The sequence below is a fragment of the Camelus bactrianus genome, chromosome X (genome assembly GCF_048773025.1).
Source record: "Camelus bactrianus isolate YW-2024 breed Bactrian camel chromosome X, ASM4877302v1, whole genome shotgun sequence".
NCBI classification, from domain to species: domain Eukaryota; kingdom Metazoa; phylum Chordata; class Mammalia; order Artiodactyla; family Camelidae; genus Camelus; species Camelus bactrianus.
Genome location: NC_133575.1, coordinates 117,485,407 through 117,507,253, shown reverse-complemented (window position 1 = coordinate 117,507,253; position 21,847 = coordinate 117,485,407). Strand labels below are relative to the sequence as shown.

At 56.9% G+C, this 21,847-nt stretch overlaps 2 protein-coding genes across 11 annotated transcripts in view; one reads left to right on the top strand and one right to left on the bottom strand.

The window, feature by feature from the left end:
• The window catches only part of IKBKG (inhibitor of nuclear factor kappa B kinase regulatory subunit gamma), a 27,296-nt gene extending 13,663 nt beyond the window's left edge, over positions 1 to 13,633 (bottom strand). For 4 of the 5 annotated variants that reach the window (XM_074359614.1, XM_074359618.1, XM_074359616.1 and 1 more), the window contains exons 1-3: positions 8,553 to 8,752; positions 5,103 to 5,304; positions 1,827 to 2,038 (exon numbers count right to left, since the gene is read on the bottom strand). In XM_074359614.1, the coding sequence (XP_074215715.1) occupies positions 1,827 to 2,038; positions 5,103 to 5,289 (399 nt within the window). In that variant the 5' untranslated portion in view covers positions 5,290 to 5,304; positions 8,553 to 8,752. Of the gene's footprint in view, positions 1 to 1,826; positions 2,039 to 5,102; positions 5,305 to 8,552; positions 8,753 to 13,415 lie in introns of those variants that run through there. The other variant, XM_074359615.1, reaches the window with a different exon arrangement.
• G6PD (glucose-6-phosphate dehydrogenase) lies at positions 8,976 to 21,847 on the top strand. 6 transcript variants are annotated; one of them, XM_074359609.1, is made up of 13 exons: positions 8,976 to 9,235; positions 10,112 to 10,239; positions 17,205 to 17,242; positions 17,321 to 17,429; positions 17,895 to 18,112; positions 19,045 to 19,203; positions 19,309 to 19,434; positions 19,790 to 19,883; positions 20,085 to 20,271; positions 20,440 to 20,675; positions 20,767 to 20,843; positions 20,921 to 21,013; positions 21,100 to 21,847. In XM_074359609.1, exons 1-13 carry the CDS (start codon positions 9,127 to 9,129, stop codon positions 21,188 to 21,190), a joined length of 1,665 nt encoding a protein of 554 aa, XP_074215710.1. In that variant the 5' UTR covers positions 8,976 to 9,126; the 3' UTR covers positions 21,191 to 21,847. The 6 variants fall into 6 exon arrangements, with proteins under 6 accessions (XP_074215710.1, XP_010962359.3, XP_074215712.1 ...); XM_010964057.3 differs by having other exon boundaries at positions 10,109 to 10,239; XM_074359611.1 differs by lacking the exon at positions 8,976 to 9,235 and adding an exon at positions 9,288 to 9,502 and having other exon boundaries at positions 10,109 to 10,239.

Genomic DNA, 21,847 nt, shown 5'->3' with positions numbered 1-21,847 from the left:
AGAGACCCTGCATAACTCCACGCAACGCGACGCCTCGAGCAGGCGAAGGCAGAGACAGAAACCAGATTAGCAGGGGCCGCGGGAGGCATGGGACCAGAGAGGATTGCTGATGGGAATGGGCATTCTTCTAGGGGTGATGAAAATGTTTCAGAACTAGAGAGGGGTAATGGTTGTACAACTCTATGACTATACAAAAAAGTACTGAATTCTGCACTTTAAGAGGGTGAATTTTATGGCATGTGAGCTTTATCTCAGTAAAGCTGTTCCAAAAAATTCCACACTCTGGCTGCACCAGGCTCTGCAGGGATGCACATTAGGGTGCGCCCCAGCTCCTGCTGCGGGCAGCATCTGCCGCCCCCGCCGGCTCGCACTGTCAGTGCACAAGAGTCCTCTTAGGTGAGACTGATGAGTTGGTGGTGACCTGGATTTTCAGCTTGAAGAGAAAATGCCAAATAGTTTTCCAGAGTAGTGGCACCAAGTGATGCTGCCACCAGCAACATAAAGCCATGTCCCCGCCAATACCCATCACTGTCCGACTCGTCACCTGGAAATAGGGCTTGGGCAGTGGCTCTGATCCGTACTGTGACACCAGCGTCACCCTGGAGGAGGATGGGCTCTGATCCATTGATTGCTGAGGACCAGAAAAGACTCAACTCTATCCACATCCCTGCACTCAAGAGACTGGAGCAAACTCTAACATGGATTCAAGCAGCCTAAGGTCACATCCCTGGGATGGCCCAGCCCCCTTGCGAGTTCCTGCCTGAGGAGACAGGGCTGGCAAAAGAATTCACTATTAGTTCTAGCCAACCCCTGACACAGCCACCCCCCCCCCTTAGAGCCTTTCTGCAGACGGCTCCCACCTGTGAATCCAGCCTCTGTCCCTCTGAGATGTCTCTGTACCTCCTACAACCCAGCAGAGTCTTTCCCGGGGACCTGAGAGCCATTCCTTTGAGATGGAATCCTTGGAAGGACGGGAGCCTCGGTCTCCCGGTCTCCGGGCCGGATGGAACCCCAGCTCCCATAACTGCCACCCACCTCGTCGCATGGACCCTGACCCACCCTCTGTGAGTTGTCACCTGAGCCCCTGCTTGCTGTCCCCCACCTCACTGTCCCTTTGGAAGACCAGCGTGTCTGCGCAGATCAGATCTGCGCTCAGCACCTCCCCTGCTGTCACCAGTTGCCAGGTAAAACCTGCTTTAGGCCTTTCCCCGAAGTCCTGCTGTGCTTCTCGCTGACACTGGTGTCTTTATAAGAAGACGAGGAGAGACAGAGACACAAGAAGAAGGCAATGTGTCAATGGGGAGAGAGGCTGGCACAGGTCCTGCCCTCGTGGCTCAGAAGGAACTGCCCCCACCCTGGTCTTGGACTTCTGGTGATTCCTGGTGGGGCCTGAAGCCGCATGTCTCAGCTTGACCTCCTGAGTGCGGGGACCCAGGAACTCAGGTCAGCTGGGCAGGTGCTCTGGGCCTCCAGGACCGACCCCCATCAAATCCCCGGACAGCAGCGCTCAGGGAGCGTCCCTGGTGACAGCAGCCCATGTGTGTTGTCACCTGTCGCTGCCGGGAGAAAGGGCACTGTCCCACGACTTGGCTGGCGGGAGGCCCGGGAGCTCGCGCCTGGTGTCTCCCGGACCTGCCCTCCGCCCCTTTTATCTTGGCTGGTCTCACCCTGTGTCCTCCCCAGTCTCACCCGGAACCACGAGAACAGCTTTTCTCAACTCTGTGAGTCCTCCTGGTGACACAGAGAGCCCGAGGGAGCCCCTGGGGACCCCCGAGCACAGGTACCCCAGGTTCTGGGCATGCAGGCGGCTGGTGGCCCCCGGCTACCTGCTGGCACCGCTTCAGGTGCTCCACCTCATGCAGGGCCTGCTCCTTCTGCCGGCGCAGGTCCACCTTCTCCAGGCTCAGTCTCTCCACCAGCTTCCTGGCCTCCTGGAACTTCTGCATGAGGAATTCCTTCTCCTCCCGCTGGCTGCCCTGCAGACGCTGCAGCTCCTCACAGCGCTCCCGCAGCATCTGGTTGCTCTGCCTGATAGCATCTGGCAGCAGAGGACATTACAAAGGGGCGGTGAGCCCCGCACGGCACCCTCCCCGGACCACCGCAGCCGCCCTGCCCCCCAGAGACAGCTTCGAAACACTTCCTTTATTTCGTGAAGCACTTTCAAAATCAATTTCGCAAATGCTGTGCCCCGAAATTTCTCCAACGAGCTCCTAAAGCATGCGCCAAATGTCACTTTCCTTGTAAGTGACTCTGAAATTCAACTGAACTCTGCTCGAAGTGGGGGGAAGGTGTGCCTGCTCTGGGGCGCTGGGGCACTGTCCTCGGGATCAGAAGGTCCTAACCCACCCGCAGACTGGGGGGACGGCCACCAGTACAAAATTCCCTGCGGCATTGCTGGCCACAGACTAGAGGCCAGAAGCCTTGGAGTGGGCCAGTCACCCCTCCTCAAGCCTCACTATCATCTACAGGTTCAACGGGACAATCACACCCAGCTCACGGGCTAAAGAGGGTTAAATGAAAAAGCAGACCAAGTGCCGGGTGCACAACATAAACTCCAGAAACAGCCCGTCTGCACGCAGTCAGGAGAGGCTGGGGAAAGGAGCGCCACACACCAGGGGCACCCCAGGCAGCAGAAGACTGTTAGGGGTGACAAAACTGAGCAGTGACACACAAAGGTTCTAGCCACAACAGAGCTACACAAGACAGGGGCGGGCAGCAGCTTCAGGTCACCCCCAGCCAAGGCGCGCAGCGAGCTGCCGGAGCATTCCGTTGCTGGAACTGCAGTGGCTTCTGAGCCTGGCTGCAGAGCCACCTCTGCACTCCGCTGTCCCCATGGGCCTCCTTCCCTCAGGGGAGCCTGGGGCACATGTTCCCCCACCAACCTCCACCCACCATCCTGCTGCGCCCCCGCCTAAGGCTCAGCTCAGCTCACGGGTAATTTCTGTTTTTTAACTGAGGTAAAATGCACATAACGCCAAATTCACCATTTTAACTGGTTTAAAGCAGACAGTCATTCTGGGGCTTCAGAGTTTTTCGCAAAGCTTTGGGTTCATAGCTATCTCTTTCCAGAACATTTCCACCACCCTCAAAAAAATACCCCATATCCACTGGCAGTCACTTCCCCGCTGCCCCTGGTCCCTGGTGCCCACTGGTCAGTTTCTGTCTGCACTCATCCCTCCTTGGACATGGCACCTCCATGGACTCCTTCACCAGGTACACACTACTTCTCCCACAAAGCTTCCCCAAAAACATCCCAAGCAAATTCTATGTCCTCCCCTCTGCCCCTGCCTCTGCTGACACAATCACGAGCATCGTCGGGGGCAGACACCCTTGGGCCCCAGGGGTCTGGCCCAGGGCCTGACACACAGCAGTCTTATAGCAGAAACATGCGGAGCCCAAACTCCCTGCAGGGCAGCTGGAGGGCCGTGGTCCCTGCACAGCCAGCAAGCCACATTCTCACCCCTGAGCCCCCTTTGGCAGAACAGAGCTCTGGAATGTGAGCTACTGCTCCATCCCCTAACCTGGCTGCCAGCTCTATGTGGTCCCAACACAGTAAGACATTTGAGACATCTGGGGGTATCACTGGTTGTCCTAGCTGGGAGGCTGCTATCAGCATCCAGCAGATAGAGGCCAAGGATGCTGCCCAGCGCCCTACAGTGCCCAGGACAGCCCCAGACATCTGAGCACTCAGGGGAAAACCTGCCCTAAACCAGGGAAGTCCTGGCCCTCCACGCTCAAATCAGGGCCATCTCCAAAGCAGGCCAGCCCACCAAGAGACCAAGCAGCCCCTTAGTGGCAAGCTGACTGCACTGGAAGCCTTCCATCCTGAAAAGGGGGGTGATTCACCTTGATAGGAAGAAGGGACACATTCCAGGCACAGGTTTGGCCCCTACCCACAGGGCCTCAGGCAGCACTGGTCTCTGAGGCCTCCAGAGCATGTGACTCGTCAGCCCAGGGTCCCATGTAACATCCCATCACATCAGGAGGTGGGGGAGTGGCCCCATGACCGTGGCCTCCACTGGCTGTGTCACATGCCAACCTGCCAGCCAGCCAGGACAGTGGAGGGCTGAGTGAAAACAACAGGAACCAGGAAGAAGCCAAAGGAGCCACAAACCACCATCACTCTCCGTGACCCATCTAGGGAGCCTGTGCCGCCCACCGCCTAGGTCCAGTCCCCATTGGGAAAACATAAGTCTCACTGACTCAGAAGCTAGGGGCACCATGTGGGCCCCTGGGATTACTCGAACCAAAGGAGCAGCAGGCCAGGACAGGAGCCCCAGGGCACGAGCAGAGAACAAGAGGGAGTGGTCCCACGAGGCGACCAGCAACGGGTCACACCCCCCAGGGCAGCCACACCACCTGGGGGGCACGGTGCCATGGCGTCTGGGACCTGGAGAAGTTGCCCCCATACAGGTGAGGACAGGGAGGTCGAGGGAGCGGGGCGGATGGGATGGAGAAGGGGGGAAAGAGGGGGAAGGGGAGGAAGTGGGGAGGAAGGAACCTACTCGAACCACAGCCACTTGGGGGAAGGTGCAGCTTTAAGACAACCTTCAGTCTCTTCAGAGAGCTGCCTGCCCGGGGTCACCCCCAACCCAGAGGGGCCTGGACCTCCCTTTCCTGAACCAGCCCACTGGGCCTTCCGAGGGTAGGCCACGCCCATTCCCAGAATAGACCATACCTCTTTCCGGAGCAGGTCACGCCCCCTCCCAGCACAACCAGTGCTTAATGACTGATCAGTATGAAGATACAGGGGCCTCAGAAGGGTCCTTCCAGCTCCAGAGCTCCTCGGAGGTGGGCCTGCGCTGCAGCCCAGCCTCCCCCTCCGTCCACCCCTGCTTCGCCACTGGCCTTCCCTTCCCTTCCCCTCCCTGATGCTGGTTCCGAGAGGACTCTAAATAAACGTCTGTATCTCAGAGTCCACTTCCAGGGAACCCCGCGTAAAATAAACAGGGAGGGTGACTGAGCTTGAATCACTAACTGGCCCTCAGGCGCACGTCCACCCCAGGCCTAGGAAATGCAGAGGTGCAGGGGTGGGGAATACGCCTTCCCCAAGCAGGGCCGGGTCCCCTGACGTTTTACTCCACACCCGCTGTCTTCCTCACCTCGGAGCTCTTGATTCTCCTCCAGACAGCGCTGGAAGGTCTCCGGGGTGCCCTGCTCTGAAGGCAGGTGGAGCATGGCCGGCTTCCCCAGAGAAGACTCTTCAGCCAGCACGTCTGGGTCCCCTGCTGGGCCGCTGCTAGGCTGCACCATCTCACTCGGCTGACTCTTCCAGGGCGGCCTGCTCATCCAACAAGGCAAGCTCTGAAAGACAAAGCCAGCGGGGACCTATGCAGGATTCTCCTACCCTGTTGGACAAGGACGAGTTCCAGGGCCACGCCAAGCAGAGTGAGCAGTACTTTCCCCAGTGGAACAGGGTGCTGAAGTGGGCTTTGGGGTCTAAGAGGTGGCACGTATTCCCACTCCAAAGGGAGGTGCGGGCCCTTAGGCGGGGCTGGAAAAGGCCATGGGCCAGCACTGGCTGTAACTGTGCCGAGCTATCTCCAGGCTACAAACTCAGGCTAAGAATTTGACCAGAGGGAAAATTATGGAGATTCTTTTCGGAGGGAGGTGTCAGTGTGTGGGAATCCTACCCTCTACACACACCTCCAGGCAGGAGCGGAGGGTGCTGGCCCCTCACCCAGCACAGTAAGTTGAATGATGGCCCCCAATAAGATATGTCCACGTCCTGACCCCCAGAACCTGTGAATGTGCCTGATTTGGAAAAAGAGTCTTTGCAGATATAAAGAAGTGAAGGGTCTGGAGATGAGATCTTCCTGGATTATCCAGGTGGGCCCTGAATCCAATGACAAATGTCCTTCTAAGAGACAGAAGAGGAGAGACATAGACACAGAGGAGAAGCCACATGAAGACATAGGCAGAGACAGGAGGGAGGCAGCCACAAGCCAAGGGATGTCTGGAGCCCCCAAAAGCTGGAAGAGGCAGGAAGGACCCTCCCCTGGAGCCTGCAGAAGCACAGCCCTGAGACACACTGATCTCAGACTTCTGGTCTCCAGAACTGGGAGAGGATGCATCTCTGTTGTTTGAAGCCGCCCTGCTTGTGGACATCTCTTACAGCAGTCCTCAGACGTTAATATTCCTAGTAAGAAGGGGTTCGCAGAGACCACTCACAACCTGATAACTGTTTCCTGGAATTGAGGGGCCGAAGGGGACATCTGGTATCTGACGTGGGGTAGGGGTGAGGGAGCAGAGCTCAGTGGTAGAGTGCGTGCTTGGCCTGCATGAGGTCCTGGGTTCAACACCCAGTCCCTCCATTAAAAAAAAAAGACTGACTACACGTAGGAGGAGGCTCATCTCAATAGAAGTTTCCAGGAGTAGGCCTGAGCTACAGCCCGAAACCTGAATGCCGGATAAGCTCGGATGTTTCACTATGACACTGATATTTCACTGAACATCCATCCTACTGACCCATCAGCAGTAACTGACCAACTGCTGATCCCTCCCTCAGCTCCCAGAACAGCCCACACTCCCCACACATGGTGGTGCCCCAGGGCTCTGTTCTGGGATGTTTTCACTAACTACAGTCACTCCACTACTAATTCCTAATTCCACGCAGACTCCCAGCTTTAACCCTCATTTTCATGCCGATGATGCTCAAAATTAGAACTCTTTCCTGGACTCCAAACTCACACATCAAACTCAACATCTCCCCTTGGATAGCTAGTCAGCCTCTCAAACCTAACCTCCCTAAAACTGCCCTCGTGACAGTCCCCAAAAGTCAGTTCCACCTACAGCCTTCCTTATTACCAGCTGAGGGCAAATCCACCCACCAGGTATCAGGACAAAACCCTGGAGTCCTTCTCAAGTCCTCTGTCTCTCACAGCTCACAACTCATCCATCTGTCAAAATGTATCCTAGACTCTGTCTGATGACACTAAGCAGCAGTGGTAGAGCACGTGCTTAGCCTGCACGAGGTCACAGTGATACTGTGGTTGTGTTTCTTTCAAAGTCATTTCTTAGAGATGCACACAGAAACATTTACAAATGGCATCTGAAATTTGGTTCAAAATAATGACAGAAGGCGGGAGGATATAGCTCAACTAGTAGAGAGCATGCTTAGCATGCACGAGGTCCTGAGTTCAATCCCCAGTACCCCCTCTAAAAATAAATAAACCTAACTACCTCCCCCCTAATTAATAAAAATAAATAATTTTTTTAATAATGGGGGAACGCCTAGGTATCCACCTGAAAGAAAACACATGTCCACACAGGAATGCTCATAGCAGCATTACTCCTGACAGCCAAAGAGTGAAAACAACCCAAATGTCCATCAACTGATGAATAAACAAAATCCAGTACTTTATGCTAAGAGAAAGAAACAACTCACAAGAGACCGCATATGATTCCATTTATGTGCAAACATACAGACACAGAAAGACTAGTGGCTACGTAGAGCTGGGAAAGATGGGGTGACGGGGATGATGGCTAAAGTGTATGGGGTTTCTTTTTGGAGTGATGAAAATGTTCTGGAACTAATGGTGATGACTGTGCAAGTCTGTGAATATACTGAAAACCAGTGAACTATACACCTGAAATCGGTGAATTGTGTGGCATGTGTATTATACGTCAATACAGCTGTTTTTGAAAGTAATGGGAGAGAATTGTGAGGGGTACAAATTATACAAAGGTAGCCACGAGTTGATCACTGTTGAAGCTGGGACGTGGGTACATTAGATTTACTATACTATTCTTTCTACTCTCATACATCCTTCAAATTTTTTATAATAAAATTATCAGAGCAGCAGCCTCTCTCACCTGGATTACTACAATAATCTCCTAACAGGTCACCCTGCTCCTACCCTTGCCCCCTACAGTCTGTTCTCCTGACCGCGCCATAACAATCAGCCTAAAAGTGATTCTGATCACGTCCCTCCTCTCCTCAGATCCATACCCTGGTTCCTCATTGCCCTCCGTATAAAAGCCAAAGTCCCTACAACAGCCTACAAGGTCCTGCACTATCTGGTCCCCTATCACTTCCTCTCTAAGTATTCTCCCCTCGCTCACTTTACTTCAAGTACACTGGCCTCCTTACTGTTCCTTGAACATGCCAGGATTGCCCATTCATCCTCAAGTCACAGAAGTGATAGGAGGTCCGACAGACATTAATCATTTTGCAAAGTGAGCAAAGTGAGGAACATGAGGTAAGATAATTTGGCTGCCAAACTATATTTGAGATCTTTTTATAGAACTTAACCACCTCAAATGCAGTCAAGTTAGATGAACAGAAAATGTCTACGAACTAGAAGAGTCATCCACGAACTAGGGGTGTGGTCACACTCCGTGGTGGCACGGGACGGAGAGACGGAAACAGTCCCGTCTGCCACCAAAGTAACCTGGATCCTGCACCGGCCCGCCTCGGCCGATGCTCTAGAAGCGGGCGGCAGAAACGGGCCGGGGCCCAACAGGAGGGGGAAGCCTGGTCGTCCGGGGGGGTCTCGTAGGCGGCGGAAAGCCCACCGGTGGTACCCTGTCTTCCAAGAAGAGGACCACACCTGTCAGCAGAATCGATCCGACGTGAGAAGGGCAGGAGCGGCGGGCACCGAGCGCTCCTCGGACCCCGGCGCTCCGAGAAAGTCCGGGTTCCGCAGTCGCCCTTCCCTTGTCCCGCTGCCAAATTCCCAGTTCCGGCTTCCGGTGTCGTAGCTGTGGGATCCGGAAGTAAAACACTCAAGCCCCGCCCCCACCCTGGAAGCCGGCGAGAGGTTCGAGGGAGGCTGCCCCAGACTCAAGCCCGAGCCCGCCAGCCTCGGCTGGCCAGCAAGATGCTCCCCAATAATATGCGTCGCGACCCACACTCCTCCTTGTCTGTCCGGCGGTGGCATCCAAGCACCCGGTGCTTGGCCGCCCTGCCATCCCGCTAAGGGCGGAGCCACGACGAAGCTGTCTAATAGGGCCGCTTTGACCTGAACGGGCGACCCGTCTGGCGAGGAGGTGGGGCGCTGCAGAGGGCCCCGCCCACAAAGGGGGCGTGGCCACGCTGCCGGCGGAAGTGGGGCCCTTTGCGAGGTCTCAGGACCGCCCGGAGCCGGCGAGAAAGCCAGACTGTAGGGGCGGGGCCAGGCCGGGATGGGGACGCGAGCAACCGGCGGGGAACTGCACGCGGACTCGCGAAGCATCGGGGGCACGGCGCAGCGGCGGCGGGGACAGCAGGCAGCCCGCGCAGCGCCCGGCGCAGGTGCTCGAGGGGCGGGGCGGGACAAGGGCGGGGGCCTCGCACCGAGGCAGGCCTGGGATGCGCGCGCACCTTCCCGCGCCCTCGGCCCTGCCCGCCCTCGCGAGGGTGGGGCCCACGGAAGCCCCGCCCGTGGGCCTCGTCTGAGGCTGGTCAGCTCAGCCTAGGTGCCCGCCCCCGCCGGTTAAATGAGCTGGCGGGGCGCAGACCCCGGAAACTGCCGGGATCTCCGGGGCTGCGAGGGCAACGGGCTGCGGCGGTGAAGCACAGGTGACTGAGTGGGCGGGTGCCGCGTCTGCGGTAGGGCGTGCTGTGCTGCGAGTCACTTTGATTTGCCATACTTGGGGACTGAGCGAAATCGAGAATGTTTTAATCGATCTCACTGTCCCCTGCATTCCTCCATTGGACCCCTGAGGTGAGTGAGATCCTGAGAGGGACAGGGACTTGCCGAGGTCTCCCAGCATGGTAGGAGTAGGGCTGGAGTTACACTCCATCAGCTGCACGGTTTAACATACTCCAGCTCCTTCTGCAGTTTCCGCCCGAATCCCGAGTGAGATGATCCTAGGCAGGTCTTGCGCTACTCCAGCAGGCTTTTAGTTCAGTCCTCCAGAGCTGAGGCTCTAAGCTGGAATGCACTAATGTTTTAGGTGAGTTTGTAACATACACCGTGAAAGAAGGCAGCCTGGGGAGTATGGCCAGAGCCCAGAGCCAGCAGTTTCTAACTCCTCCTAACCATCCTGCTCCCCAGCTATTCACAGCAGCGTGGTGTCAGTAATCGGGTGTCAGCTGGGTGAGAGACCAAGGACCGCTCCAGAAAGGGGCCAGCTTCTCACTGCTCTTCTGTTCTCATGCCTTGTCAATGAGTTTTTCTTCCAGCAGGAAACAGCATGGCAGAGCAGGTGGCTCTGAGCCGGACCCAGGTGTGCGGGATCCTGCGGGAGGAGCTGTACCAGGGTGATGCCTTCCATCAGTCAGATACACACATCTTTATCATCATGGGTGCATCGGTGAGTCTCCCACAGGCCCCATGTCCTAAAAGCAGCAGACTTAGAGCATGACGTTGCTTAGTCTCTTCTCGGTGCCTGCGCTTTCCCAACTGACTGTGGTAGCACCCCTCGGGCTCTGCTCGGTTGGACTCTCCCTCTTGGTCCTATCTTCCCAGCGCAGCCCAGTGTACACACACAGTGAGGCAGTTCTGAAATCTGTGTGCAGCGATTGACTGTAGACCCGTGTCCTGGAGCTGGGAAGTCCGTAGGGACTGTCTGGTTGGACCTCCTCCTCCACGAGATGCAGACAGGGAAAGCCATTCATTCTGGGACTATGTTTTCCAAACCTATTTCTGACTTGACAAGTGTCACGCAGTCAGTTAGTGCCAGAGGTGGCATCTGAGGACGGATCTCCACCTTGTACCTCTACTACATCCAGTTTCCCGGGGACAGACCCTCACCCTTGCTTTGAACAGTAACCTCTCTGCCCCAACTTCCCAGGCCTGCCAAGGAGTGGGACCCAGCCCCCCATTTCTAGCCAGTGGAACTGCCTATCTTTTCTGGTAGGAAAGGCCAGAGAGTAGAAGCAAACGCAGAAATCGAGCATGTTGACAGTACATGACGGGGTGGGGCAAACAGGAGAGGGAGGGAGGGTCCTCGGAGAGCCATGACCCCCAGACTGAAGCACTCTCCCCGCCGGCCATGTGGAAACCAGGTTTCGCAGGTTGCAGGGGAGCTGTCAGGGTTTCATGTCCAAGTAAAAGTGGTTTCCTCTTCTCACTTTTAACCCTGGACATGACCAAGAATCTGCTACCCCTGATGTGACCATCTTGGCCAGTAACTTCTTATATAAACTTTCAGCAAGAGTTCTCCCCAGCTAGTTCACTTGGAAAAGGAGAACAAGAAGGCTGGGCAAGAGGCAGTGAGAGGGAAGAGAAGGCCACCCCAGATTCTCCGCTGACCCCCTGTAACCCCAAGACTAAGGGGTGTCCAGGAGGAGCATATGGGGCAGGCTTAGACTTCACCACGGCCCGAGCCTGGTCCCCTGAGAAGAACCCTACTTGTGTCGGCCACCTGGGTCTCTGACCCTTGGGACCTTCGTCCAAGAAATAGTTTGGGGGAGACAGTAACTCGGGGTTATTTTGCCTCCTTCCCCCATCCCCATAACAGCCTGTGTCACAGGGCACTCCCACAGAGGGTCCCAGGTCCCAGTAAATGGAATGTGACCCTCAGCCCACAACTCTTAGACACCTCACTGAGAGCATCTAAGCTTGCTGTGTGATCTGGGGCAGGTGTCTTCCCTTCTCTGAACCTCACTGTCTCCTCGGGGCAACTGAGGACTTTTGAAGCAAATGCCAAGGGTCCTTGGGCTCTGCCGAGCTGATTCTGTGACTCCCGGCTGCCTTCGCCTGGGGCTAGCTTGGGGTTAGGCAACTTTGTATCTTTGCAATCAGGCGGTTCCCCTTTGCTCTTGTCCGCTCTGGGAGCAACAACCGGAGGCTTCCAGAGCAGACATGGGAAGTGGGCCGGGTGGAGTGGGGGAGCAAGAGCCTCCTGGCTTGTTTGTCTCTCCTGCTCAGTGGGGCTGGCATGGGGTGGGGGCCTCCCGGGCTCAGGCAGCACCTCAAACAACTCCCACAACATGCCACCTGCCCCAATGCCCTCTGCTACTTCCTCCTTCCTCCTTCCTGTCCGAGGGAGACATGTGGTGCTGGGGCACACCCTCCCGGAACCAGCAGGTTCTCCATTCATTCACCCAAGAAACAGCAGGCGTGATGGAGCCCCGCCCTCCCACGGGTCCCATGTGCGGGGGTGGGGCTGGGCCCCAAGGGGAGCTGGCAGCCCAAAAAGAGTTCTGGGTGGCACACGTGACCAAAGCCACCACTGGGCCTTTGTGTCCCCAGGACTCATGAGGAGGCAAGGCCCGCAGAGCCATCCGGCGCCACAGGAGCGCTCCCCTGCAGCAGGAGGAACAGCCGCAGTGCCCCGGGGGCAGGCTGGGCCACCCTCTGCCCCTTCTCGCGCCTGCTTCCTCCCTGAGGCATCCTGGTGCTGGCTCAGGGGGTTACCTAACAGACTTTGGTGACCACTGTCTCCCTCTCAGGACTGCCCCCAGCCAGGAAGGGAGTGCAAGTACTTACTGTCCCAGTCCAGAAAGCTCTGGAATGACAGCGCTGGGAGAGGAACTTTGGGCCTGGAGGATCGTGGCCTCCCCCATCTGCTAGAGGCTCCTCTTCCCCCAAGGGAGTGGAGAGAGGAGTTGGAGTGAGAGAGAGACCGAGTCCCCTCGGGCAGGACTGGCTCACTGCGGGGTCCTCAACGAGCCCCTCCCTTCTCTGGGTCTCCATGTCCCCACCCAGAGCACAGGGGCCCTGGGCCGGACAGGCGCTCAGTCCCCATCCCAGGGATGGGCCCTGTGAGGGATGACCCGGCAGCCTCAGCCCCTCCCCTACCCCAGGGATGTTTCTGGGCCGCCTGCCCCTGAAGCTGATAAGATTCTTGCTGTGTCATGATGACACTGGCTCACCCCCAAAGGCTGAGTGGCTCACGAGCCCCGGGTGTGGGAGGGAGTCCCAGCCTACCACAGCAGCCCCCCAGTCCTCTCACCCCCATGGCTGGGATCCAGCCAAAGCAGCCCACGCTCCAACCTGGGAGGCTGGGCAGGTCCTTGGCCCAAGTGACCCGAGGGGGACAAGGATGGCCCACCCCTGCCAGGCCTCCAGCTAGCAGCCCACCTCAAAGGTTCTCTGCTGCACCCTCCACCCCGAAACCCTCAGAGACCGACTGAGGGTTCGTAAAACCGGAGACTGAGGTCAAACCCGGGCAGTGACGGGTGGTGGCCCAGGGTCCCTTTGCCCCAGCTGGGCCAGATACTGGTGGCTGGAAATCTTAATCAGGTCCTGCTGCTCCTGCTAAGTCACCACGTGCCCCCAGGCGGCTCCCTCCCCCGCTGTGGTCCTCCGGCGCGAAATGACCAGGTGGGAAGAGATGTGAGGCTCGCCCTTCCCCCGCGCGGACGCCTGCTCCTTCCCACACTCGGTTCTCAGGAAGGAGTCAGCCCAGGCTAGTGCCGCAGGCAGGCGTCCCCGCCGCCCACCATCCTCCCACCCCACCGGGCCCAGAGAGCAGCGAGCCCTGCTTCCCAGTGGAAGGGAGTAGCCCCCAGGCCCCCTGCCCCACACTGGTTCAGGTCCTACCTCATCTTGCCCTTGGGTGACTTGGAGCCCAACAGGCCTCCGATTGCAGAAACTGAGCTGAACCAGGCGAGCAGGTTCTGCCAGTAGCTAATCCCAAAGGAAATCGCAAGAGCAGAAAGCTTGGGGTATAGGGCACGTGACTCGGGACAGGAGCCTGGTCCCAGTTCCTCGACATCTGCCTGCTGGAATTTGATCAGAAGCAAACATGACTGGCCACGAGGAAGGCCAGGGAGGTGGTGGCTGCCGGCTGTGGTTCTGATTGTTTCTCCCGGGGGCTGGGCCCCAGCCAGCCAGCCTTCTCTGGAGCATGCAGGGCCAGCTGACCTAAGGTAACATGGGCAGAGTGTCCCACTGATGGCAGAAGCCAGAGGCAGGCCCTGACCAGTCACTAGGAGAAGTGCCACCAGCGGGGGGCTGCTGGGCGCTGAGGGACACAGGGGCCCAGACTGGGGATCGGAGCCCCCTTGATCTAGTTGTCTCAGAGGTTCGTGTGAAAGGTGGCAGTTACGATCGGGACCCACTCCAGAATGCTCGGCAAATCAGTTGGCAGACGGGGGCAAGGAGCACCACCACAGGGAACCCTGGTTTGGGAACCACCCACTTTGGGTGCTCAGGGTCCCGGTGGAGCCTGGAGATAGCAGACACTGACTTGCCTGCGTGGGCTGGGCGTAGGGAAATCTGGGCTGGAAGAGACACTTGGAGTTGTCCCCGTGCAGAGGTCGGCTGGGGCCCAGGAGACCAGAGGCAAAGCAAAGAACAGGAAGAACGCGAACATTCAAGTATCAGAAATGGACTGCACATACACCCACCCAGAGCAGGGATCCCCACCCAGGAGCCTTCCTGCGTGCCTGTCTCCGGGGTCAGAATTGCTTTGGTCACACAGCTTCTGCTTTGCAGTTGTTCATAGAAATGAGCTCATCCAATGGTTACGTGGCTTCTGAGGGGTAATTTTGCACTGAATTTCAGGTCCTTATACTTGGAGGCGGTTTTTCTGCCCAGGACGCGCCTGGCTTAGCGTGGGTCCACCCGGCATCCCGCTCTGATTACAGGGTGGCCACATGAAAGAGGCTACACACACCACCTCTTCCACGTGGAGTGGATGGAGGGTTCCTTTGTCAGGTCACAGAATGGAAGCAGGTTGGGGCGGCTCCTGCGACTGAACTGGGGCTCGGAGAGAAGGGATTGGTGATTCCTTGTAGTGAGTCTTCTGTTGCTCGGAGTTGCTGTGTGCTCATACCCAGTCCCCACCCTCTACTGAAATTTTTTTTTCAGTATTTTTGTTTTGACATTTTCAGGGGAGTAGTTAGGTTTGTTTGTTTGTTTGAATGGAGGGACTGGGGATCAGACCGAGGACCTTGTGCATGCCCGGCACACGCTCTCCCGCTGACCTAGGCCCTCCCCCCAGTCTTCTTTTTTAAGGGAGAATTGGTACACACTGAAACGCACACGTCCTCACTAAACAATTGGTTATGCAGCTTTATCACCAAAGAGGACGTTTCCAGAAAGTTCTCAGATGACCAACCCACCTCACCTCCCACTGCAGACAACAGCGGATGTAATTTCTCTCACAGCAAATCTGTTTTGCCCATTCAAAATTTTTGTTTGTTTTTTTTTGTTTTGGGGGGGTAACTAGGTTTATTTATTTATTATTGTTATGTTCTATTTAGGTGATGTACTGGGGGATTGAACCCATGACCCAGTGCATGCTAGGCATACACTCTACCACTGAGCTAGACCCTCCCCTCCGTCCCGCTTTGCCTATTCTAAAGCCTCACTTAAATGAACTCGGAGTATTTAGTCGCGCCTGGGTCTGGGGCGCAGCATGATGGTTTTGAGAGTCACCTGTGTTAGGTGGGTCATTCCTTGGCGTTGCTGAGCCGGTTCGCGTTGTGGTGGAGAGAGCTGCTGCTCCTCCCGTGGGTGGATCCGGGCAGTGGGGTGGTTCACAGCTTGGGCCCGTTGAGGCCGGAGGCTGCCGTGAACGTTCATGTACAAGCATCGGCCCCACATCCTCTCCGGCGCCTGGCATGTTCATCTCTGGGGTCCCAGCTGTTCCGGTGGGTGTGAAGTGGGATCTCACTGTGATTTAACTTCCATTGTGCTGACAACTGATGCCCTTGACCACTTTCTCAGGTGTTTATTAGCCACTCATTTCTCTTCCTTGTGAACTATCTGTTCAACTATTTTGCCCATTTTTAGTTGGATTCTTTCCTCTTTTGCTATAGGAGTGGCTTATATATTCTAGATACAGATGAATCTGGTGAATGTGTTCTCCCAGTCTGTTCATCTTCTTCATACTGTTTAATGATGACCAGGCGTTTCTAATTTTGATGAAGCCTTAATTTGTCAATCACTTTGTTTCTGGTGATAGCTTTCTGTGTCCCATCTAAGAAATCTGTGTCAACCCTCGTATATTGACTTTTTTAACTCTAGCAACCTTGCTAAAATCTCACTAACCAGAATAATTTATCTTTAGCTGGGTTTGAGGTGGTTTTGTTTTGATGGGCAAACTGTCACCTATAAATAATGCCAGTGTCGTCTCTTCCTTCTAACCCTTACGTCATTGGCTGGGCTTCTAGGTGAGCATTGACTGAAGAGGTCGTGGCAGGCGCTCTTTTCTTGTTACTGATTGTTCAGAGGGGATTCTTCCATCATCTCCTGGCAACATACGGTGTTTGTGAGGCTTTTTATAGGTGCTCTTTATCAACGTAAGTAAATCCTCTTTGATTCCTAATTTGATAAGAAGTTTGATCATAAGAGAGAGTTGAAATCCCTGGAACACTTTTCTACATCTGGTAAGCTTAGCAAGCTTGCTAGATTTTCAAAACATCAAAAGGAATAGACAAAGATTTCTTAGAGCCTTTTCCCCTTAATCTGGTGAGTTTCAATGATTTTTTTTTTTTTTTGGTGAGTCCAACTTGTTTCTGACATATGCCATTTTTCACATTGCAGAATGGGGTTTGCTGATATTTTCCACAGGATTTTTGCATCTGCGTCTGTGTACGTGGATGAGACGGGCTTGGGGCCCATGTGCCTTTCTCAGAGGGTCCAGAACCGGGGCTCTGGGGGCCCCACAGAGCGGCATAGCCCCTGCTCCCTAGGCCCCTGTTCACAGGCAGCCTCTGCCTGTGCAGGGCCCTTGCTCCATTTGGGTACGATGGCTTTTTCTCAAAATTTGTCCATTTCACCGAAGTTGTCGGACTTGGAATCAGGTCATTCATACGACCCTCTTTCTGTCTTTCCTGCCTGGAGTTTTGTGCTAATTATTGGTCCTTTTTCAAAAGCAGTCTTGCTTTGTTGTTTGTTTTTATTAGTCTTTTTCAAACACCAGCTTTTGAGCTCTGTTGATCTTTTCCTTTGGTTGGTTTTCCATTTTCTTCATTTCTGTTTTTCATTGGTTCCTGCCCCGTGACTTGTTTGCTTTAAAATTTCCCCATCCTCTTTCTAACTTCTGAAACTGATGCTCAGCTCATCTGCTTCGAGCTGTCCTTTCTTGCTGCTGTGAGCATATAAGGCTTTGCTGTGTGTTTCTTCCACTGCCATTTGGTTCTAGAGACTCCAGGTTTCTCTTCTGAACCCCCAGGAGCTCTTTAGAAGCAGGCATTTGTTTGGGGTTCAGTTCCACCTGCTGCCCCTGACACCAGGGCTTGTGGGTTGAGGATTGCAGGGCCAGCAGGTTGGCAGGTGCCCCAGGAAGGCGCACTGCTGTCAGCTCAGGGTTGGGGTGAAGGGCTGGGTCTCCAAGGGGGTGTTCTCACCTCCTGACCTCACCTGTGTTCTCTGCCACAGGGCGACCTGGCCAAGAAGAAGATCTATCCCACCATCTGGTAAGCCCGTGCCCCCACCGCCCCGCTGCCTGAGGCCTCCCTGCCCTCCCACCCTCACCAGGGCTCCTCTGCCCTCAGGTGGCTGTTCCGGGATGGCCTTCTGCCAGAAGACACCTACATTGTGGGCTACGCCCGCTCCCGCCTCACGGTGGCTGACATCCGCAAGCAGAGTGAGCCGTTTTTCAAAGTGAGTGGCTCCCGGTGTCTGCGCGGGTGTCAGCCCCCTCCATCCCAGACGCCCTTCCCTGCCCCCACCGTGCGGGGAGGGCCCAGTCTGTCCCTTCCCATCCTTGTCCTCCCCAAAGCCATCCACAGGCCCTACCCTGCCTGTTGCCACCACTTCCTTGATGATCGCTGTTTCCCAGCCCCCTACTCGGCCTCGCCACGTCCTGCCCACTGTGCTGGGCTTTTCTCAGCATGCCGTAGTTTGGTAAAGTGACTGTGGAGAGAGATCTTTCTCAGGTCAAAGTTTCCAAAATCTGACTTCTGTCCCAGGGGGTGCCTACCGCCCACCCCAGCCCTGCTGTGGATGTGTTGAGCTGATGAAATGGGAGTGAACCCATTGTGGGGCCAGGATGGCTGACTTCGGAGGGAGCCTGCCCTAAATGTGGGCTTGTGGAGGGACCGACATCCTTGTGTCCGCGTTTCCCAGGCCACCCCAGAGGAGAAGCCCAAGCTGGAGGAGTTCTTCGCCCGCAACTCCTACGTGGCCGGCCAGTATGATGACGCAGCCTCCTACGAGCGCCTCAACAGCCACATGAATGCCCTCCACCAGGGGCCACAGGCCAACCGCCTCTTTTATCTGGCCTTGCCCCCAACCGTGTACGAGGCTGTCACCAAGAACATCCGCGAGACCTGCATGAGCCAGACGTAAGGCTGGTCTTTCGCCCTCCCTTCCTGCCTCCTAGGGGTGCCCTGCCCTGGCCGCTGTCCAGAGCTCCCGGGGCAAACTGGTCTAGGAGTCTGAAAAAGACGAATGTCCCTTGTTCTTCCCGTGAATTAGCTCTCCAAAGAAGGGGATAGGAGTAACAAGAGTTTTCTAAGAGCCTTTTTTGAAAATAGTACCACAAGTACTTACCATCCAAATCCTCATGTCTCCCTGAGGGTCCACCTCACTGGAAATCCATTTGTCCCTGGCAGCAGTCCCCACCAGAACCACAAGATGGCAGTGTTGCTCCACAAAACTCTCTCTGCCGATGGCTTAATCTCTGGCTTTCAGCATTTCCAGAGGTCCCCGCTGTCGCCACGAGGTGGCAGTGTTGCTCCAATAGGATCCTCCTGCCTGTGTTGCGCAGCTCCTCTGGCTCTGCATTTTTCACAAAGGCAGAGCCATGCCTGTTTCACTTTGTCCGGTTTTGAACACAGAATGCCACACTAGCTCCCCAGGAGGAATAAGGGGCCTTTCCCCACGTTGAAACCCACGGAGTTAACTGTGCCTCTGACATCCCTTCTCTTTTCCATGTCTGCCCCCCACTCCCACCGCCCACCCCACTTCCTGCTAGCTCCGGGGCCACTCTTAACCCAGGAGAGGACCACAGCATACCAGGAGGCATCCAAGGAAGTTCTGAGTGTGGGCGTTGAGGGCTGGAAAGGACAGAAAGTGTCCTCTGGTTTGAGGGGGCTCTGCCGGGGCCCGGCGGTGGGCAGCCCAGCAGAGCTTCACCAGGGCATCTCAGAATGCAGCAGTGGGGAGGGGAGGCTCTGCCCTCGCTCCCTGGGGTAGGGGGCAGGAAGGGGGATGAGGTTCTGAACCCCAGCCCCCAGGGAGGGTATGGGGGTGATGCAGCTCTGGGTTCCCACAGAGGCTGGAATCGCATCATTGTGGAGAAGCCCTTTGGGAGGGACCTGCAGAGCTCTGACCAGCTATCCAACCACATTTCCTCCCTGTTCCGTGAGGACCAGATTTACCGCATCGACCACTACCTGGGCAAGGAGATGGTCCAGAACCTCATGGTGCTGAGGTGCGGCTGGGGCCAGGACGAGGTCAGGGTGGACACTGGGGGTCCCAGCCTGCCTGGCTGCTGCCCCTCAGATGCACACCAGCCTCCACCTGGCCCCTCCTGTAGGTTTGCCAACCGGATCTTTGGCCCCATCTGGAACCGGGACAACATCGCTTGCGTCATCCTCACCTTCAAGGAGCCTTTTGGCACTGAGGGCCGTGGGGGCTACTTCGATGAATTTGGGATCATCCGGTGAGAGCCTGTCTCCCCTTCCTGGGAGATCGGCACAGGTGTGGGGCACCATGTCACCCACCACCCTGCAGGGTCACCTCTCTTTGTTCTGGGCTCCTCCTCCCACCCCGAGGTTGAAATTTGACAGCAGGAGTGTCTGAAGGGAAAGGTCGCTGTCTTCTTCCTTCTCTCGGGGGCCGGGCAGACCCTGGGAATCAGGAAGCATGTCTCATAGCTCGTTGCCAGAAAGCCCAGCTCAAGGCCCTGAGCCCCCGGAACCTGGCCCACAGGGAGGGGAGCCAAGGCAAGCTAGCTCTCTACTCCAGCCTTGCAACCGAGAAGTCCCTGACCAAGTTCCACCCACTTCCGCCCCCAGGGACGTGATGCAGAATCACCTTCTGCAGATGCTGTGTCTGGTGGCCATGGAGAAGCCTGCCTCCACCAACTCAGATGATGTTCGTGATGAGAAGGTGGGTGGAGGTCCTGCAACCTGCCCCAGCCACCAGTCTTGAGCACAGAGAGCCCAAGGCTGGGAGTCAAAAGTTGAAAGCTATCTGTCTGGCCGCTCACCCCTCCAGGAAGGCCACCCTGCAGGGTCACATAGCTTCCTCGTGCGCGGGCCTCTCCACCTCATGACCCAAGGGACCCGTCTCTCCCTGGATGTCTTTCAGGTCAAGGTGTTGAAATGCATCTCAGAGGTGCAGGCGAGCAATGTGGTCTTGGGCCAGTATGTGGGGAACCCCAATGGGGAGGGTGAGGCCACCAAAGGGTACCTGGATGACCCCACGGTGCCCCGCGGCTCCATCACTGCCACCTTTGCGGCTGTCGTCCTCTACGTGGAGAACGAGAGATGGGACGGTAGGTGACATCTCAGGGCCCGGCAGGCAGGCCTGGACTGCGCAGAGTGCGGGAAGGGCCAGACCCTGTGGGGGTGGGACCCTGCCACTTCGCCACCCACCCCCTCCCTCGCTCCCTCCTATATGTACGCACAGCCAGGTCCTGAGGCTGGCCTTGCCCCCACCCTAGGGGTGCCCTTCATCCTGCGCTGCGGCAAAGCCCTGAATGAGCGCAAGGCCGAGGTGCGCCTGCAGTTCCGCGATGTGGCTGGGGACATCTTCCAGCAGCAGTGCAAGCGGAACGAGCTGGTGATCCGTGTGCAGCCCAACGAGGCCGTGTACACCAAGATGATGACCAAGAAGCCCGGCATGTTCTTCAACCCTGAGGAGTCAGAGTTGGACCTTACCTACGGCAACAGATACAAGGTGGGCACCGGCCAAGGGCAGGAAGCGAGGCCTCGGGGGCAGGGCTTGGTAGGGATGGGGCAGGCATCTCACGGAGCCCCGCCCCCGGCAGAATGTGAAGCTCCCAGACGCATACGAGCGACTCATCCTAGACGTCTTCTGTGGGAGCCAGATGCATTTCGTGCGCAGGTGAGAGCCCACCTTCTCCCACCCTCCCTCCCTCCCTGTCCCCACCACCCACCTAAAGCCTCATGGTGTCCCCACAGTGACGAGCTCCGCGAGGCCTGGCGCATCTTCACTCCGCTGCTGCACAAGATCGAACGCGAGAAGCTGCAGCCCATCCCCTACGTTTATGGCAGGTATAGAAGGTGGAGGTGCTGGGCCGGGCGGGAGGGATGGGGCTCCGGGGCTCCCTCACATCTCCCGTTTGCCTGTCACTCCCCAGCCGAGGCCCGGCCGAGGCAGATGAGCTGATGAAGAGAGTGGGCTTCCAGTACGAGGGGACCTACAAGTGGGTGAACCCCCACAAGCTCTGAGCCCTGAGCACTGCCCCACTGCACCCCACCCTCTCGGCCCTACCTCTCTCTGTCCTTCCTGCCTTCTCACCCTCTGACCCGCATCACATTGGGAGGACTTTGGGACCACAGACCTCAGCCTCACATTCCCGGCCCGGGTGCAGACCCCCCGCTGCCCAGCGCCCCTGCTGCCCATGGCCCAGGTACATTCCTCCAGCCCCGCGCCATGACCACCCCTGGCCACCACTGCCCTGCCTGACCAGCTTCTTTCCGCGGGACGGAGCCACATCGGAAGGAGGGAGAAGCGCGGCTCCTCCGGCCCAGCACCTGGGGGAGGACTGGAGTTACCAGCAACAGAGGGTCCGCGGCAGGCCTCCGTGGGCCAGCTCCTCGGGACTTGGGGAAAGTGGCCATCACGACCACACTAGCCTCAGTGCCACTCAACATCCCTGGTCCCCCATTGCAAGGGACTTCCATGTTGCCCAGCCATCCTCCATGTGTCAGCCCCCCCACAAGTGTCCCTCTGCTGCCCCCAGCTCCCCCACCACCCTAAGTGCACTCCACGGCCCACCCCATCTCACCCCACCCACAGGTGGTGCCCTCGCTACTGGAAAAGTGGAAGCGCAGGTGGGATGCCCCACCTCGGCCCCTGACATTAAATCTACAGACCCGCTGGTC

What these genes read in the sequence shown, in the direction of transcription:
- G6PD (XM_010964057.3), top strand. Translation starts at nt 9,127, where the DNA reads ATGGGGACGCGAGCAACCGGCGGGGAACTGCACGCGGACTCGCGAAGC. An exon ending in TTATCATCATGGGTGCATCG is followed by an intron (nt 10,240 to 17,204) that starts GTGAGTCTCCCA and finishes TCTCTGCCACAG; the next exon opens with GGCGACCTGGCCAAGAAGAA. An exon ending in CAGATGCATTTCGTGCGCAG is followed by an intron (nt 20,844 to 20,920) that starts GTGAGAGCCCAC and finishes GTGTCCCCACAG; the next exon opens with TGACGAGCTCCGCGAGGCCT.